The sequence below is a fragment of the Melozone crissalis genome, unplaced genomic scaffold (assembly GCF_028551555.1).
Source record: "Melozone crissalis strain CALT ecotype California unplaced genomic scaffold, PUWL_Pcris_2 ptg000023l_1, whole genome shotgun sequence".
Classification (NCBI taxonomy): domain Eukaryota; kingdom Metazoa; phylum Chordata; class Aves; order Passeriformes; family Passerellidae; genus Melozone; species Melozone crissalis.
The window spans coordinates 25,095,014-25,114,178 of NW_026535801.1; the positions used below are offsets into that span (position 1 = coordinate 25,095,014).

The following is a 19,165-nucleotide window of genomic DNA, read 5'->3' on the forward strand; positions in this document are numbered from 1 at the left end:
TGCTAATTCAGTAAGATTGAGACTGTTCTTTGCAAACAAGGCACGCTTCTTGGGTTTCAGAAAATATGTAGGAAAACCGTTGTCAGTACTTGAACTGATATATCACTGCACAAGGACTGAAAAGTCCAGGCACTTATCTCGAGCTTTTTAAACATAATCTCAAGTACAGGGTTTTACAGAGAAATAATTTTGCCTATGTTCAGGAGTAAGAGCAAAGCAGCTTTTCCATAAGAGCATAGCTTCATATTGGAAGGGACCTCAGGGGTTCTCTTGTACAACCTCAGCATCAGCAAAATGATCAGGTCAGGTTGCTTTGGGCTGTGTGTATTCTGGTCTTGGAAATGCTCAAGAAGGGAGAGTGCGCAGCCTCTTGGAGCAATGTCTGTCTGTCTTGATGTCCAGTCAGAAACTTGCTTGTTTCAATTTAGCTTTGCTGTCCCTTTCTCTCCGGACACACTGCTGTAAGGAGTCTGGCTCTGTGTTCTTGATAACATTGTCAAATCTATTGGAAGGCAGTTATTTCCCTGTTTGAGACCAAAATGGAGACAGATTAATCAAGCCTTTAAAAACAACAGATAATGTTGATAGGCTCATTAGCACTTAGGAAATTATATCAAGTTTTCTTCCCAGAAAATTCTGTAATGAGTTTTTCCTTAACAAAAATAAATAATCAGATACTGTTAGATTGTAATCTAGTAGATGTTTACATGATCATGTTTGTTGTTACGTGTTTTCCTAATATGTTAGGAAAGAGAGTACGACTGAGAGAAATGGGCCACATACTGAATCGAAGAGAGGGAAATCATTTCCAAATCACAGGAAGCCTTGGGACATGTGACAGCAGAGCGAGCAAGACGGCAGCATTTCAGATACTGCTTTGGAATATTCTTGAGAGCCTTCCCTGATATGACAGTGACTGAGACCCAATCGAGCATATAGTGTTTACATCCCTGCAGCCTCTTCCCTGGGGGTGGGGCAGGAAGAGGAGAGGGAAGGAAGCAAGGGATGATTGATGGCTTTTGAAAAGCTTTTCCCTGCGAGGGGAAGGTGTGGTCACTATACACATCTCCTGCTAACAAAGCCCTCCCGCAGGTCGAGCAGACTTAAGCTTTGTCACCCCTTTGGGGTGACTGCAACACTGTCCAGAAAATATTTTTCTTGTTTTTCAGTTGGGAATAGAAATCTGAGCAGGACAAGTAGCCTGTCACTGTTCCAGTTTGTACTGCTTTAAGACAGTTCTCCAGCACTGAGTCTGATTGTGACATCTGTGACCAAGGGTTCTGAAATAAGTCAGATTGGAGCACAGATCGACTGCTGTGTGTGCCACATCTCAGGAAGGCATGAGCACACAGCTACATTTCTGTCAAATTAAGCCACAGGTACACGAACATATTAAGCCAATATAATCCAGTACTGCTGCCAAAACAAGCCCTCCTATCCACCCTCTCACCCCTGCCTATTTTTGCTCTCTGCTACCTCCTCCATTACACTGGCACAAGCAGCAGCACAACCACATGCTGAACCCAACAAAGGAAATAATGTGGAAAAAAATTAACCTGATCAGAGAGAAAAAAAAAAGTTTTCATCCAGAATCAGTTGCTAAACTGTTGCTTTTGCAGCATTGATGCCAACTGATGGTGCTGTGAAGCAGGCATGAGACCTTAACCAGGCCAGGGAGTCTGAATTTACCCTAGCATTAAGCCTCTGGCATTAGCTTTATGCCAGCAGTGGGAATACGACTGTTCGTGATCCAACATGAAGTTAGGGTAGTACAGACAGACAGTGCCTGACTTGACATAAAGTCTGCTGGTACAAACTTATTCCATCAAATAATTTCCAGTGCCAGTGATCACCATGTGGCTGCAGTGCTTTTCATCCAGTACGAGTACACCTTAAACTTGTGTTATCAAATTGAGACCAAATGGAATGAGACCCATTTTAGGACTTGAAAGACAGAAAAAAGGAAAGTTATGCAGAATGTAGTTCTGCCAAGTGTTGGTGCTTTCTTGTTGTTAGCTGTATTTAGATGGGCTCTGATCTGTTGTAAAAATATATTAGGATACCAAAATACTTAGAGATTATTTCTCGGGAAGTCAGTAATTGAAGATTATATGTTTTTGTAAGTACTAGCATTTTCAGATGTTATTTGGCTTTTCAGTAATGAACTATCTGGCAGTTTTCTGTTTCTTCCCAGCTGTTTCCTATGGCCATGTTGGGGTGTATGGGATCGGGGCCACCGTATTGTCAGAAAGAGGAAGAGAAACCAAAAGGTGCCTGATGATGCATGTCCGTGGCAAAGTTCTTCTACAGTGTCACTGATCAGTCGGTGGCCTGACAGAGCTATAGCTCTGGACTTTCTTAGAAACTAGATTGTCAACATCAGTGGGTAATGTAAATATAGTAATGTAAACAGTGCAGAGTACCAGGAGTGAAGTTGGGAACTCCTTGCCTCCGTATGTCCCTGTCTTGGAGCCTAAGAACTGTAGCGTTTCCTAGGCCTAAATTTCGTGAAGAAACTGAAGAATTTCCCTTCACTTCCCAAATGCAGCCTTGAGGCACCGGAGAGGGCTGTGACCGGATGTTCCTCCCCCCTCCCCATCCCTAGTCAAGAAAAACTTAGGAGAGTTGAAGGGCGCGGTGTTTGTCGCCTCGGCGCGGCCAGCCCCGCGGTGTGGGGGTGCACGGGGCGCGCTGTCTGTCCGCGCTCGGCCGGGGCTCCGCGGGATGTCCCGCTCCGGCCGCTCGGGGGTCGGGACCCCGCCGGGCGCGCCCCGCGGCGGAATGCGCGGCACGCGGGCCCGCCGCCCCCCCGCGCCCCTCTCAGGCGCAACCATTGCTCGGCGCCGGGGGGGTCCGCGCCCGCCGCCCCGCTCCGCGCCTCCCCTGGCGCCGCGCCCCGCTCCGCGCCCCCCTCCCCGCGCAGGACGGGGCGGGGCGCGAGCACCGCGCCCGCTCCGCGCTTCCCCGCCGCGCTCGGCGCTTCCCCGCCAGCTCCCTCCCCCTGCTGGGCGGTGGTTGAGGCCGGCGGGAGGTGGGGCCGGGCTGGGCCGGGCCGGGCTGGGCTGGGGCAGCCGGCGGCGGTCAGCAGGGGCCCGTGCATGGCAGCCTGGGCGGCCGCCGCGGGATAGGGTCGACGCGGAGCGGGGTCGGGCAGGGCGGGGGCCGAGCGAAGGGTTCGAGGAGCCGCAGCCGGAGGAGAAGGCACGGAGGCGGAGAGCGCCCTGCAGCCCCGCCGCGCCGCAGCCCGGCGGCCGCCAAAGTTGCTCCCCATCCCGAGGGGGAGCGGGGGATCAGGCGGGGCGATGATCTTCCCCAGCAGCAACAGCAGCGCGGCGGGCGGCGGTCGGACCCCCTATAGGAAGCAGGTAAGGGAGGGGGTGTGCGGGTTTGTGGCACCCCCGCGTCCCCCCCCGCGGCCCCGAGCTGCTGGGGGAGGAGTGGGGAGAGGAGTGGCGACTGGCGTGAGTTGCGGCTTGCAGCCTGCTCACTTCGCGAGAGCTGATATTTGTAAAAAGAAACTCTCTTCTCCTTTTTAATGCTTTTAACCTCTCTGAAGAGCCGCGCCGTGACCTTGGCGAGTGCCGGGGCGGCCGCAGCCAGGTCACCTTCGCGGGGCGTGCGGGGCGGTGCGGGGCGGCCCCGCCGGGCTCGGCAACAGGTTAGAAAGGAGCCGGTGTCGCAACAGCGAAACTTGGGGCTGGATGTTTTTCACTCGGCGTGAAATGAGAGAGGGGATCCGGGCACATTTTTTCTTTCAAACAAGGCTCCAGAAAACCTCCGCCGCCCTTCGGGAGCGCCCCAGCTCCCCCCGAGGGGGGCACGGGGGGGAGCCTGTGACATTTTACGGGCAGAGTGATCTCTCTGATAAGCTCGGAGCACTCGCATCTATGGAGCTGTACTGAAAGAGGTATTTCTTTGTTTGTTTGTTTAGTCGCTGGAAATAAAATATTTGAAATAGTTGTTACAACCTTGCTGGACCGTTTGTCTTTGGCTGCACTTTTACGCACACAAGATGCAATGTTGGTATTAATTTTACATTATTTACTGCTTAGTGTGTTATTTTTCATTGACTCTTCGATTAACTTTAAAAAAGAAACAAAAACCCCTTACATTTCAAGTTAATGGGAAAGTGTACTCTGTGTGTGTGCCAGAGGGTAAATGGAGTAGAGGTCACTGACAAGCTACCGGCTTGACAAAGCATGCCAAAAATACTATGGCAGGCTTCTTTCCAGGTGAGAAAAAATCCTTCTGCGTCTGCTGCACTTAGTAGCTGAAAGGAGTAATTTGACAGGTTCAGTCAGCAATACTGGGGAAGTTCGTCCTATTTTGCTTGGGGTCAGAATACATTAACGGTAGGAATAGGAAATCAGATATCACTGCTGCACATAGTGGAGGGCTTCATATAAATCATGAGGACATAGGCTTGGAAATTTTGATCTCTTGGTGTATTGTTGGGATGACACATGGTCTGTGTAGCTAACCTGCTTAACAGTGAAAGTTGGACTGATATTTTCTTGAAGGTTAAGTAAAAATTGCTATTTCCTTTTTTCTTCTTGTTATTTTATAGAAATATATTTTTGATAAGAATCACTGGTGTGTTATCTCAGCAGCGCTCTGCAGATGCTGCCCAGCAGTGCATGGAGTTATCTTTGCATCTTGTAGTCAAAGTGTTCAAGTCCATACATAACAAAACATGCTTATTGTGTGCGCTGGTTTTGGTTTGTTGTTAATAAATGTCCTGGATACGCCCATGCTGATCATCTTGTCTGGTGCTCCTGCATACTTTATAAATGAAGCCAGTGCATCAGATACAATTCCGTGCTGTCCCTGAGAGGACCATTAATCAGGGAAGGCCCCTTGTGTGGCTGTGCAGCGTGTCGGGTGCGGGGCAGGGTGTTGGCAGGAGCCGAGGGCAGCGGGGCCAGGCCTCGTGCTGGCAGGGCTGTGTTTTATGTGCGGATGTGAGTTTGCCTGCTGGTCTGGAGCAGGCTGATAAGATGCTCTTCTTTTCACAGTGCACTCCTTAGATTCAAAGAGCTAAAAGGGCCGACTGAATCAGAAAAACAAACAGACCCTTTTTCCCCAACAGGCAGAGAAAGAAATGAATGCAGAGGTATTATGTGGGCTTAAGACCCTGGGTACCAAAGGTTTCTTTTGTTAGTGTGTAGCTATTCTCTGCTCAAACACTTCCTACATAAGGAGCCGGGGTCTGTGCTTTTCTCCATAAGTCCGTGGAAAATGCCTATTAGCTTCATTCATATAGACTCACGTCGATTAGCCATTGGCTTTCTGATCTCCCTTTCACTCAGACTTCACCTGCAGGGGTGAGCTGATGTCAAACAGTGCTGAACAGCACTGCAAGCCTAATTTTTCAACCCATGATAATTAAAAAAAGTTGAGATTAAGTCCCTGTATGCTCTGTGTAACCCATATTCAGACAATTGTGTTGTAGCTCAGCTTTAGCCTGAGACACTAGGTACTGTTAGTGTAGGAAAAGTTCTCAACCAATGACTGTAAAAGGAATAACTGGATTTCCTATGCTAACAGTGTGTCATATATGAAGCTGAAACAATTTTAAATAACTTATAAGAGAAATTAAAATGTTTTGAGCAGCTTGTATGTCTCTGTTGGTATTTTAATGCATATCAGAATAATAAAAGAACACTTCATGTTTAGTATTATCCTGTTTCATTTTTAAGAGTCTATAGCAGATTCAGTTGAAAAAATGAGTGATTAACTGATAAAAGGCAAGGTGACACTAACCTGATTTATTTTTAAGACATTGTAATATAATGTGGATTTCTACCTTAATTTAAAACACTGACAAAATGCCATATAGGTAGAGTAGGTTCAGATCTTTACCCATATTCTCTTTTTGTTTTCCCAAATAACTCTGTTCTGTTTTATAAACAAATCTGTACCTATAATATTATGTTTTTTACCTGTTGTATCTACACTGTGCATCTCTGGCACGTAGGAGCGAGTTAACATTCTCAATTTCAGGTCAGATTTGACTGGTCTGATCATCTTCTCTCTTCTAGAGTACTTGTAAGAATACTAAAATGTGGTCTCTGCTCAAAAGGATTCCCTGCATTATGGACAGACAGGCATTAAAAATACTCTTACCAGGCTTAAAATCGAGACATTGCTTAAATGAGTGACAGCTCATCTGAGAACTAATTTGAAATGCAGATGTAGGTCTTGTTAAAGAATGAAAGGCACACAATATCTGCAGTAATAACCTATCACAACACTCATAGCCATACATCCTGTCTGTAAAAGGTATAAGCTAAGACTTTTGCTATCAAGGTTATTTGAGCTATTGTAAAGAATGCACGTGTGTGCATCTGTAATGAAGAGGAAACAAAATGACATACAATACTCTGCTTAATACAGGCTTTTTTAGCTCTTGGTTTGTTGAGAACAAGATGATTCTCTGTCCCTCCTCCCACTTTTGTCATTCTCATGTAAATCGGGAGGCGCTCCTCTGAAGTAAATATTTCTACACTCTGTAAAATTATCGTAAATGGAAAATTAGGCTTTCTCCTGCCATCTGCTCCTTGAATCTACAGAGCTACTCCAGCTATTTGATTAGGGATTTTAAATTGCTTTGTGCAGGGAGGTTCCTCTGCTCTCAGGTTTCTCCAAGAGGAAGCCAGAAGCAGCTCTGGGCGCCTGGGAAGGACACGAGTGCAGGGTCCTACCAGCACGGCCTGGGCGCTCAGCCCAGTGCCTCTGTGCCTTTTAGCAGCTTTGCCCTGAAAGGGTGAATCTTGTTGCATTTAGATGAGTGTAATGTTTGTCTTGCCAGCATGAGGAGATTTACATAGTTTGCTGCTTTCGAGAAGATTAACTGGGTGTAGCTGCACGTGAGGAATTTAACACTGATTTGAAGTTTGGCCTGTGTATGGAGGGACAGAAAGTTTTTGATCAATCTTTTAGTGTAGCTCTGGTAATACCAAGTCCTGTGTGGCAGGTTAGGTTTTCTAAAAGTTGAAGTTTAGGGTTGGTTTCTAATGACAGTTAAATGGGGAAAGCTTTTGCCAGTCTGAGGCTAAAAGTGTAGATTAGCCTTTCACTCTGTCTATAGGTTTAACCTATTGAGAAGCTACACCTGCAATCCTACTTTATGATTTCCCAGTTGGCGCTGTGTGTGGTGTCTGCGTGTGTGAGAAGGAACCTCATTAAACTTGCAAGACCTGGGCATGGTCATAACTCAGAACATGCAGCTCCCCGGAGCAGTCTGTGCCCAGAGGGGTTTGACACAACCCCTCCTGTGTGTGTGGATGGGGCTGCGGCGGGGGGAGGCTGAGGTGCCGCGGGTTGAGCAGATATCTGTGGTTACAGAAACAAACGGGATTCCTTCCATTTTGTTTCTTTTTCTGAGAACTATAAGAATTGTAATTTTGTATCACTGACTTGAGGTGACAGGCTGTTTCCCATTACATTGTATACAATGTTAAAGGATCTACCTAGGTTTCACAGAACTGAACTCCTACATTAAGTACGAGCTACTTTAATTTTTTCAGTGCATTTATAAGATTGTTTGTGAAGTTCTGCTTTATTCTCAAGGGAGCAAAACTACTCAGTCAGTGGGTTTCTATACTTGTAGCAAAATGTGAATGAAAGAAATAAAAGGAAACATCTTATCTTGTTCAGGCATGATGTTCTAGATTATAAAAAGTGATATAATTGTCTTATCTGTATTTGGCAATTTTAAGTTTTTGTTTAGTATTTCTAACAGGGTGAACAATATATTTTTGTCTCTTTGGAAGTGTTATTGTTTAAAGTATGTGTCTTTGCCATTTAGTTCCACATGGAAGGGAAGATAGAAGTCTCTGTCTTGAACATCTGCTGTTTTGTTTTGGGTTCATTTTTTTCCCCCTGAAACTTCCAACTGTTAAAAAAATTGCTTGAGTTAACACATTTCAGAAGAGTTAGATCCTTTAAACTGTAACTGCTGGCAAGGAGGAGAGGGGAAGGAAGGAAGGGAGTGGAAAATCCTTTCCTGCAAGCTTGAGATGGCTCCTAAAACATCCGCACAGTGCTGCAACCAAGTAAATAAAAATAATGATTATTTGACATTATAACCATTTCGGTAAGCTTTTCCCCCCGTTTTAAATGTGTGGTTGAAACTGACCTTTGTTTGTTGCACGAGGCGGTGTATAACAAAAGAAGTCAGTGGAGACTAGGAACCTCTAGTGGATTTCCCTCACGGATCTGTTTCCAACTTCTTATGAATGTTTTTCTCCTTTCCTACAGCCAGTTGTTTTAAAACATCTTACTTGGGGGGCAGTGTGCAGGCTTATAAATCTGTAATTCTAATGAAGAGGTGCATGGAGATGTTTTGATCTTGGAAGAGGTGTTGGTCAGAAGTATTTCAAAAAGCCAGCAGAAACACATTTGAAAGTTCTTGAGCCTTGTTGAAGTAATTGTGAGTTATTTTGCATATGTTTCAGAATTGCAGTGTGCTGTGGTAATTATAACAGCCCTGCAGAAGCCACTGTATTTGCAGCTTGCTGATGCAACAGGAAAGGGAAGGGATGAGTTAGAAATAGAGGAGAAACGAGGAGGGGAACCATGGATTAGATAAGCACAAGCCTCCTAACCCAGCAACTTAGGAAACACACACACAACAAAAAAATCATGTGCTGTAAGGGCTGGTTACTGTGATTAGCACAGCTTTAGCTGTTTCCCTCAAGAGACTGCAGTTAAGGCAGTGTAGCTGCAGCTGTGTATTGACTCACAAAGTAGTTTTAAACTGCAGCTGAAGTAATTGAATGCTGGTGAGAGATTGCTTTAAACAAGTTCAAGATTACCTGGGTTTGTGGCAGTTTGAGTTCGTTTATTTCTAGGAATTTAAGTTTAGTAACTTTTATTACTCTTTATGCAAGTTGATTTTTAATAGTGAAACTCTGTACCAATTTTAAGAACTTAACCTGTGCACTAAGATGTCTTGGCTTAAAAATATATGGCAAGTATTTTGAAGTCTTAGAAGCTCTTTAAAACAAAAATATAGTTACAACATTTCAACAATGTCTTTTTTGGAATTTATGGTGGAGTGTAAGGATGTATCAGCTCTAGGGTCTGTTGCAAAATAATAGCTGATAATTACAGAAATGTATAAATACATAATAATATGATTTATAATAATAGCTTTTTGTTCATATGTCCTCATAAAAGCCATGCTGTACGCTTAACTATAATTGTTTAGGAAATCACTCATGTGTGTCTTATTTGTTTAAAGTATTCTGCTCTAGCAAAATGATGTGTCAAATAGAGTGGATATTTAGAGTTTACTTGTTTGATAGAATTGTAGAACTTTGTGAGGTTGCAGTGGAAACAAGCAACACATTGTTCTGGGGAGCCTCCTTTGGGCTTCATGTTCCTTTGTGGAAGAACAACAGAAGCACCAGGACAGGATGAACATCAAACTTAGTATAGCCTGATGCTTACCTGCTTGTGCAATGAAATGCCTCTTTACTGCAGCTAAATATGTGTAACTTTATTTCACCATTGATTCTGTTTCTTTACAGTGTCTCTTATTGGCAATGGCACTTTCACACCTTATTGTGTGGGGTTTTTTCTGCTCAGATGAGAAGGGGATTTATTTCTTTCCTTACTTCTGTTGTTTTCTCAGATCAGAATCTCCTCTGCCATATGGTGCTTTGTTCAATAAAGTGGAAACATGAGTCCTTTGGTTAACTACAGCTCATATATTCTGTCATTTAGGTATTACAGCATAACAATGTTAGAATTCAGCCTTTTAGGATATTCAAGGTATGTATATGGCACTTCCATTTTTACTGTGCTTGAGAAGTGAAATCTAAGGATTCAGGTGGGAGTTGGATGAGCGTTACAAGGGAGCTTTTCTCAGGGTTGTTTGTCACCACAGGGCACTTCTCATGCCTGTGGTCTTACCACAGCTTCCAGGAAGGCTGCTGCAACTTGGTAAAGGATTATCCAGTTATCTTTGAAAATCTGAAGCAGTGTTCATAGATTCTTGGCTACTCTGAGGTGATTCACAATCCTTCTTTAAGTTTTACTTGACCTGCAGAAACTTTATCAGGTTGTGCTTGTGCCACTTGCAACAATCCAAAATCACTCCAAACACCAACCAGGCAAGGGTAAAATCAAATGCAGGTCCTTGTTAACAGGTCCACAAATAAAAATACAGAATTCTTAAAAGGGAGGGATGAAAAAAACCCCGAACAATATAGTAGTACAGGAGTGGGAAGTTTCCTTTACCTAATATGCAGGCATGTGACACACAACCCGCAGTCTTCTCAGGGGGACTGGTTACTGTCCAACCCTGGCACCTCAAGTTGTGTTTGGAGAAGAGACTCTGATCTGAGGCTCTGTATTTCTCTGTATTTTATTTGTACTTAACCCACTTGAAGAGTAAGGGGTAGATATTGCTATTTATTTTGTAAGTTGGTGATGCCTCTCTCAAGACCATAGGTTGTTTTTTCCTGCTTTGGAAACAGTGATGTCTCTTGGGCATCCCCAGGTGCAATGCTGCCCAGGCTGTGGAGTGCTCTTTAGCTGAGCATCAAAAAGATGGTTGGTGTGTTGCAGAGGAGATCTCATGTATGAAATTATGAAGGAATTTCAAGTCTTTCTGTTCTGCCTATGTGTACAATTTGCTAATAATGCTTTAAACAGTAGTGCAGCAGATATTTTGGTGGTCTTCTATGGGTGTAGGGGAGACCCTTTCACTCCAGCTGCTGCAGGTGACTGGTGGGTGTGTGTCACCTGTGTGCCCACCTTTGAGCACGGCCACGGTGACCCATTTGGAACTGTTTGCATTGCCACATGCATGTGTGCTGTTCTGGCTTAGCTTAGCTAATTGCTCAGCCAAGGTTTTAAATAACCTATTACAACATGAAACTCTTTGAAGTATGTAGTGTAGAAGTAACATGCAGTACAAGTCTGTGTTAACACCTGTGGCTGTGCTGTGGGAGAGGAGGGACATGGTGGCAGTGCCATGCCCTGGCCAGGGACTTTCCTCCTGCGAGCCTGGGAAAGCAGCAGCCACGCTGGATAAACCTGGGCTTTGGCAGAGCCAGCACACAATTCCATGGATTTCTGTCTGTGTGAAAGCAACCACCAGCAGACAAGATCCTTTGAAGCGTTTAGTGGTCTGTCTTCCAGATAAGTTCAAGAAGAGTTTAAAATTGTGGGTCTGAATTTTAAGACTCTTGCTTGTGCCAGCGCATATTTACATAGCCGGTGGTGCCACTGCATGGGGTGAGACTGCTGACATCAAAAAGTGCTTTTTGAGCCAGAGAACCAGAATACTTCTGAATTTCCCCTAGGAGAAACCTGAGTTGAATAGTTGGTATATCATGGGGTTAGTGTTAAACTCTAGTTCAGAATCAAATGGTATTTAAATTGCTTTAATATTATTCCACCCAGTCTGTTTGGTTTGCATGTTCCTTATTATGATAGTACTTGTGCTTATTTAAAAATACTTCTGTGTAATTTGGAAAAAAAAAAATTGAGACAGGTATTAAATAGGATTGTCTACTAACCTTTGAAACAGGGGCATTTTTTTGGTTTTTGTTTAGCATTCCAGGAGATATATCTCTGAATGCTACTTGTGAGAAACACTTAGCAAAACTGGGGTTTCAGAAAAATGTTTCACTTTACAAAAATATAAATGATAAGATTTCTTTATAGTCTTAGGGTATCAATGCCTCCAATGCATACATATACATGTAAATATTCCAGAATTAGGGACATTTTTTGAGATGAGAGTTATATCCTGCAGTACTGAGGATCTATAGAATACATTTGAAATCTTCAGTAATTTTAATGGTGAATAATACTAAGATCTAATTCAGTATATAGAATTTCAGCTGGTTAAAGGTGCACAATGTGCACCCATAGAAGAATGCAGGGGCTTTTTAGTTTTTTTTTTTTAAAGTGCTCTAAGAGCTGCTCCCATTCCCAGATACAATATTCTATAATGCTGTGGAAGCTAATGCAAGTTGGAAATGGTTAAGGAAGTCATTGTTTCAGCATTAGGTCAATATTTTAATTGCTGTAGTAACAAAATCATGTTAACTTTGGAAGCAGACTTTGTCAGATTGCCAGCAAACATAATGTTCTTAGATCTCTCAGGTGTGGAGTGTCATGGTCTCAGTCATTAAGGGCTGCAGACTGGTGTAGTCATTGTAAAAGGCACTCTGGATTTTCATGTAACTGTTCTTTGTGTATTCTGGTAAATTGTTGGGAATTCCCTGCTCTGAGGCTCTTGACAACTTGGTGCTTTCTGGTTTACTGTTTCTGTTGCCACTTTATTATTGTTTTAGTATTATTAATGTAGGGGTTGGATTTCAGTATATTAGATGATGTAAAGAAACATTTAGCCTATCTGTGTGTCTTATCCTTCTGACAAAAACCATTATTTTGTTGTGACACTTCTCTGTTGACTCTCTTTCAAAATGACTGAATCCATCTCCACCTTCTTCATTCCCTGAAATAAGTGCTGTGTTGTGTCATTGTCCTGGATAGTAGTCCAAGGTCAGCCGCACCTATAAAGGTTATTCATAAGGATTAAGATGGTGACCTGAAGTTCAAAATGGTCCTGGTCACTGATATATTGGATAATCTTAACTAAATTGTTAAGGTTTGACTCTTCAAAAGGTACTTGTTAATATTAGTTTCCTACATCTCAGATTTTGCACAGAAATATACTAACACCTACAAGTGGTTCCAATACTACAGCAATTAGGACTAAATATCTTGAAAAAAAAATTTATATACACATGCACACATACCTACATAGAAGTCTATGTTTGTCTGTCCCCTGAAGCTCAGGATAGAGCAAATTATTTGGAATGCTAGAACTGTGTTCAAGTTCTGCCTGTCACACACTGTGTAAGTAGTTTCTTTATGGTCTGTGAGAACATTCACCTGAACACTATTATTGCTATTTTCAGATAATTAGCAGTGGCAAAGGTCATTTTAGCAAGAAACTGGATTGTTGAAACAATAGTTTTCAAAGAACTCTAGTTTTCAAAGGTTGATTTACTGTTAGCAATAGGTACATTAAATTTATTTAAGCAGATGTTTGTTGGGCAGAAAGGCAGTCAACTATGAAATATTACTGAGAACAGGAATAACTCCCTAAAGTTCAGTGGCTAAGATTTTACAGAAATTTAATCTGCTTATCTTTAGTGGTTTTATGTCCTTATCTTTCCTATGAATGAACTTCCTTAGGGTTTAGGGGTTTCCCCCTTCCTTTTTTTTTTTTTATTTTTTTTTTTAACTGGGAAGTCTATACTCCATTATTCTGTTGTCCCATTTAAATTTTGAAATCAAATTAAATTGCATAAATTCAAAATTCAAATGTTTGGGATTTTTGTTTTGTTTTAGGTTTTTGTTGTTTTTTTAAAGGAAATGCAGTACACCATCATTCAGTTTATGGTGACTTCTGTAGTGAATCAGTGCTGGTGTACAAGATTATTAGTGTTAAATATCCAACTGTTGTGCAGATGGATAAGCTGCAAAGGTAGAATTACTGCTAAGAAAAGTGCAGTTGAATGTACTTATTGAAAATGTGATTCCTTGAAATTGTCCACAGTGTAAGATGAACCTGAAAGCAGTTTCTAAGCACTAGGGTTGTGCAGTTGGCAGAGGCAAGTGATTAATTTGTCTTAAAAAGTTTGCCAATGGCTGGACAGATTCCCTTTCACTGCAGCATTTTAAAGTTAATTATCAATTCCAGATGTACTTATTACAAGTATTTTCTTTCATCTATAACTTTCTGGTGTGTTCAGAGGTATGATTCCTCTGCTGAATTCTTGTACCAAGGATAAGAGCATGACTATTATAACTGTGGATGAGTTGGGCTCTGTGCCCAAATGAACCGGTTTATTCCTGACTAGTGTTTGTCATCCATCCACACATAGCACCAGACGTGGTTCAAGCCACGTGTCCCTTCACCACCCAGAGGTGGAGGCTGTGTCCCACAGGTGCTGCAGCTGTTGTGCCAGCTGTGCTGATCGTGGCCTGCTGGCTGCAGGGGCTTCTGAGCCCTTTGGTGGCTGCTGGAGCACTCCTTGGATGGTCTCTGCTGTAGCTGCAGCCACTCACACGCCTGAGTCAGACTGCTCCTGCACTGCCACGACCAGTTCTGCCTGGCAGTTGAATTTCTCATATATTATTAATGTTGTATTAGTACGTCTGGAAGCTTTCCTAGGTGTTATCTAATTCCTGTGTTTTTCATTTCAGAATTGACAATGATTCATTGTGCAGTCAGACATTTCCCCAGCAGCTATTTGGATGCACCAAGGAATGGCATCCCACATTTGCTTAGCATACAGCTGCTAAATCTTTGTAACTGATCTTCAGAACTAAGTTTCTGGGTGTAAAAGGGATTGTTCATTATCATTCACTGTGAAGTCACAAACAATTTAATTTTAGAATACATCCTATCGTATGGCTTGACTTTCTGCCATCTGAATGATATTCTTAACCATTTAAAATCACTTTTCTCTTAGAATTCAAAATCTGAGTTAAAAAGCTGCATGAGTTAGAACAGTAGTTTGCAAAAGAAAAAAGTTTTGTCTTGGTTCAAATCAAGAGTGAAATTTTTAATTAGAAGACAATATGTGAGAAAAATTGATGAGGGCTGTAGAAGTGACTTACAACAACTTTTGTTTGTATGATTCAATATAAATTATAGCTATCAAGAAGAACAGGAAATAATAAAGTAATATAGCATGGGATTTTTTTGAATTGCATGCACAAGGATTCTGGACAAGATTGTCATTTGTAAAAAGTCAACAGTCAGAAAGTATTGGATCTAATAAGTGATAAGCATCTACCAAAGCATCATCCTTTAAAGAATGAGAAAAGACTGAATTGGGTTTGTTTCAGATAAGGCTGTGAGGAAAATTTGACCCTAAGGCCAGAGCAGCTCTGCTGCCTGTGGTATGTACAGAGGATTTCACTTACTTTTAGCAGAGCAGTTTTTGCATGCTGCTTGTTGCCTTTCTTATAAGAACAGAGGTACTATGTGTGTTTGCTGCAGTTCTCTTACTTTGTGGATGAAAAAACAACGTCGGTTTAGTTCTGAATAGTTTGACAGCCTAATGCTGTTTTGTTACCACTTTCATGAGTCAGCACCATTGGTAAATGAAGCAGTCTGAACTTCCTTTTTCTTTTTTTTAAACTTTTTTTTAAAATTCTCCTTGTTCTTTTGATGAGCAAGGGGGAGACACCAGGAGGAAGAGTAAGCAGCCATAGGGGCAAGGATGCTGCTTTTTGGGGTAATGCCAGCCTAAGCTATTCCTTGAACTGCCATCTTGGTCTGTGGCTCCACAATTGCCTCTGTTGCACTTGGATCTTTTCAGCCAAACTGAGGGAAAGGTTGACTTGAAAGCTGAGCTTCTAGCAAGACCAGCAAAGCCATCTTTGTTCTTTATTTGGTACTGCACTAAAGCCATTTTATCAGACCAGCAGCTCTAACCACCCTTTTTGGCATCCCTGTACCACTCTTTTCACTCTCTGCACATCCTAGATGTCTTAGAAAGAGCTGTTTCTACTTGACAGTTTTATCAGGAGTTGAATTTCCATGTTAACATACCCAATCAGTAATGTTTGAAAGCTTTCAGCTTCCATGCTGTTCTTAGTTGACCTGTTGCTACATTCAGGCCATCAAAAGTCAGTGCAGGCAAATAATTCCTGATGTGCAGCTAGACATCTGCTGGGAAGCTCCACCAGAAATTACCTGCCCTTGGAAGTCTTGCTCTTATTTTTGTGGATGAATCTTCAGTTTTAATTAAAGGCCTGCCTTTACAAATTTGAGAATTTCATCCTACTGGAGGAATACCATTTTCCTTATTCGTAAGGAGAAGCAAACTACAATCTATAAAAGTAGGCTCATGTGCTGGATTTTCCTATGCTGATTTTAGCAAACTCCTTGCTGTTTTATCAAGTCCCCAGATTTGCTGTGTTCACAGTATTGTAGTGAATTGCCTTAATGTATGAAAGAGCTCCTTCTCATCTGTGCGCCCTTGATCCACTTGCATTTAGGAAAATATTTGCATTTTTCATAACCTTGCATAAAGAGCATTACATTTACTAATTGGTTAGATTTTCTTACTACTGCTGCTACTTCTAATTTAAATGTCATACTCCTGTTTTCTAGGGCTTAAAATTCAAAAGAGTTCACCCATAGATTGTCTTGAATGTTCAGCAACTTTGTGCTTTAAACAGGGCTAAAATCAGCTTCTCTAAGGCCATGGATGCCCAAACTGGCTTTCATTAAACAACAGAATGGTTTTGCTAGAAATAGCCTGGATCTGTTGAGACTGGTGGTGAGCAAATGCTAACAAACCCTGCTTGATCCGAGTTGAATGGGATTAAATAGTATTTGTACTATACTAAGCATTGTGCTCTGGAGTATCCTAGTCCCAGTTCCCTGAAATGATGCTGGAAAAGTGATCGCTTCATTAAGCATTCTGGTAATGAAGTAAGTGATTTTTGTCTTACTGTAAAATCTAAAATTCTCCTTTAAAAATGAAGCAATGCTCCTTTTTCACTCTTGTGCATAAAAATTGTCTATTGAGAGAGAGAAAAATGTGTCAAGAGGGCACAGCCACTGAGTACTGGGAAACATAAAGGATGTACTGAAGGGAAATGTGAGCAGAAAATGCTTCCCACTAACTTCTAGGAAGCTAAACCAAGCTAAACCAATCCTAACCAAGTAAGTTAGGATTTTGGAGTTATCTAAAGACAAAAATTATTACTTTCTTACCTTTTCCAGGATAAAATTGTCCAAATGTCGATATTTTCCTAGTATTCTTTGTAGCAGATGTTTTCAAAATAGAAGCTCATAAAGGCTTGTGGAAGAAAAAAAAATTAGGTGGTAATGTCTTAACCCATAGTGTTCAAACAGCCTGTAATTTAATTCAGGATTTGAATATATGAGATACACAGATATAAAATAATGTTTGTAGAACTCCTTTATGTGTATATACTTGAACACACACACCTCCAGGGGCAAAAGGGTAACAAAAGAGAGAAACTGTGTGTTTTTCTTGCTGTTTGTCAAGCTGTGTTTTCTGCTGCTAGTGTTTCCTGATCAACTGGGAATGTCTTGATTTGTCTGTACCATCTTAGCAGCATTTTCTGTAGTAAGCAGCTGCAGGAAAGGTGGTGTTAGGTATCTGTCTGAACCATTCACTGGCCCGGTGAGCTGTTCTTGTTTCCATCTTTCCCAAGAGTTAAACATAGCTGCTTTTGTCATACTAAACTGATTGTAATTTGTCCTGTTCATGGGTGTAAATCTCTGTGTGCTACATAGAATAAAGTTGTACAAACTGTTCTAAGCAGGACAGACCACTCCTTTTTTCCTGAAGAGTAAGGCTATCCTGTGTGTGACTGTATTACATCATAAACCTGGAGAAAATGGACTTTTAATGTCAGCTATGCAGGATATGTTGTAGTGAACATTTGGCCAAAAATACTGGATGTGGTGGGCTTTAGTATGGCTCTCTAATGGTGCAGGATCATCTCTGAGAAATGTCAAAAGTAGCATGCTGTCCTCGGTGCTGCCTGCACACACCTTTATCTCAGAGCTCTTACTTTAAATCACTTTTGCTGGGTATAAGGCAAACTTACAGCACTGCAGTGTTCATTGCCTTCCATGAGAGCACAAATTAGACCTTGTCTGTCCTGGAGGTGTCATTGTGTGTGTTACTGCACTGAAACAGTTGAACTAATGAAAGTCTTTGGTAAATCTGCTGCTGTGTCACACCCTGGCTGCAGGCACTGCAGCCAGGCCACGCTCCCCTCCCAAATGAGAAATGAGGCAGGAGGCAGACGTTTTAGAGGCAATGAAGTTAAACTCCAGTTCTTTTCTAACGAGATTTGAGCTTCTGTGTTTCATTCTAGGGAACCATGTAGAGTGTTGGGAGTCGTTTACAAGACTTTGGGAATGTCATTTGTAGTCTCATACATGCTACACGCAGTCTCATTACAATCCAAAAAAAATTGGTTTGCATGTTGTAGCATGCAGATCAAGCAGAGTTTGTTCCCTGGTGCTCTGTGGAAAAGCCCTATGTAGAGAAGTTTTGCCAACATTATACACTGCTGTCTTCTGGTCTGTCAGTTCTATGCAATGTTGAAATATATAAAACTTCTGGACAGATTTTCAGCCTGTGCAGATGAATGCAGAACCACCGGATGAGAGCGAAACCAGGCCGATATGTGCAAGTGCTGTAAAGTGACAACTCCTTACATAATGAGTCTGATGGTTTAAAAAGTTTCTACTGATCTTGCTCATGCTTTAAAACTGTATTGCTGTTTTAATAATACCTGGCTGCTTCTGTACAGTTTGACAGTTTTGCCTGCTTCTATTCAGTTTGGTGGCTTTGCCCATGGAGGAGAATCACATTTATGGGGGTGTGGTCACTCTCCCATAGGAAATTACAAGTTGAGTGCTAGACTACATTTATAAAATTATTAATAAATATATAAATAACAAATATTATATATATATATATATATAAAATGTGTATATGCATACAGCACTTGAAGCAGCACAGTCTCATTCATGGACTCCATGACTGTTAAAATACCATGACAAATTAGCACAAACTCCTAGCTGAAGTTTTGTTGACAGTTCGTCCTTTGCTGAAATAATTGTAAAAGTATCTTATACTTCCCTTTTTCTTGATTGTAAAAGGCAGTGGGGTATGAAGCCTGATGAATTTAACACTGCTAGTATGTCTTGAATTTGATACGTACTTTCCTAGTTATACCTGAGGCTTGCTTTAATCCTTTACCAGCAATTTTGTGCATGTCCTGTTTCAGTGTGTTGATTATAATGACTTGTACCTGCTGCATTTTATCATATTGCAGAATATAAAAACCATAAGGACACACCTTGAAATTTCAGAATTTAGGGGCAAACAGATGAATTGAACTTTCAATCCAGCACAGGTCATGCTGACCTCAATTCTATGGCAAATACTGTGAAAGACTATGGAAATAATTGCAGTGGAGTATCTAGGAAGGACAGTGGTGCTCTGAGTCTGCTTTCCTTTTCTTCAGCTCATGGAGGAATCATTTATTCCCATGGAAAGTGGTGCAAGATGCTGTTCTCACTGATGTTGGTCCAAATGTTACTTGACACAGGCACATAACA

The 19,165-nt window shown here is 41.8% G+C and overlaps 1 protein-coding gene across 4 annotated transcripts in view; it reads left to right on the plus strand.

Moving 5' to 3' along the window:
- RBMS1 (RNA binding motif single stranded interacting protein 1) overlaps positions 1 to 19,165 on the plus strand; it is a 143,096-nt gene that overhangs the window by 48,684 nt on the left and 75,247 nt on the right. The window contains exon 1 of one of the 4 annotated variants that reach the window (XM_054277938.1): positions 3,196 to 3,365. The exons of the other annotated variants lie outside the window; for them this stretch is intronic. Coding sequence (XP_054133913.1) covers positions 3,303 to 3,365 — 63 coding nt within the window. The 5' untranslated portion in view covers positions 3,196 to 3,302. Of the gene's footprint in view, positions 1 to 3,195; positions 3,366 to 19,165 lie in introns of those variants that run through there. 4 annotated transcript variants of the gene reach the window in all.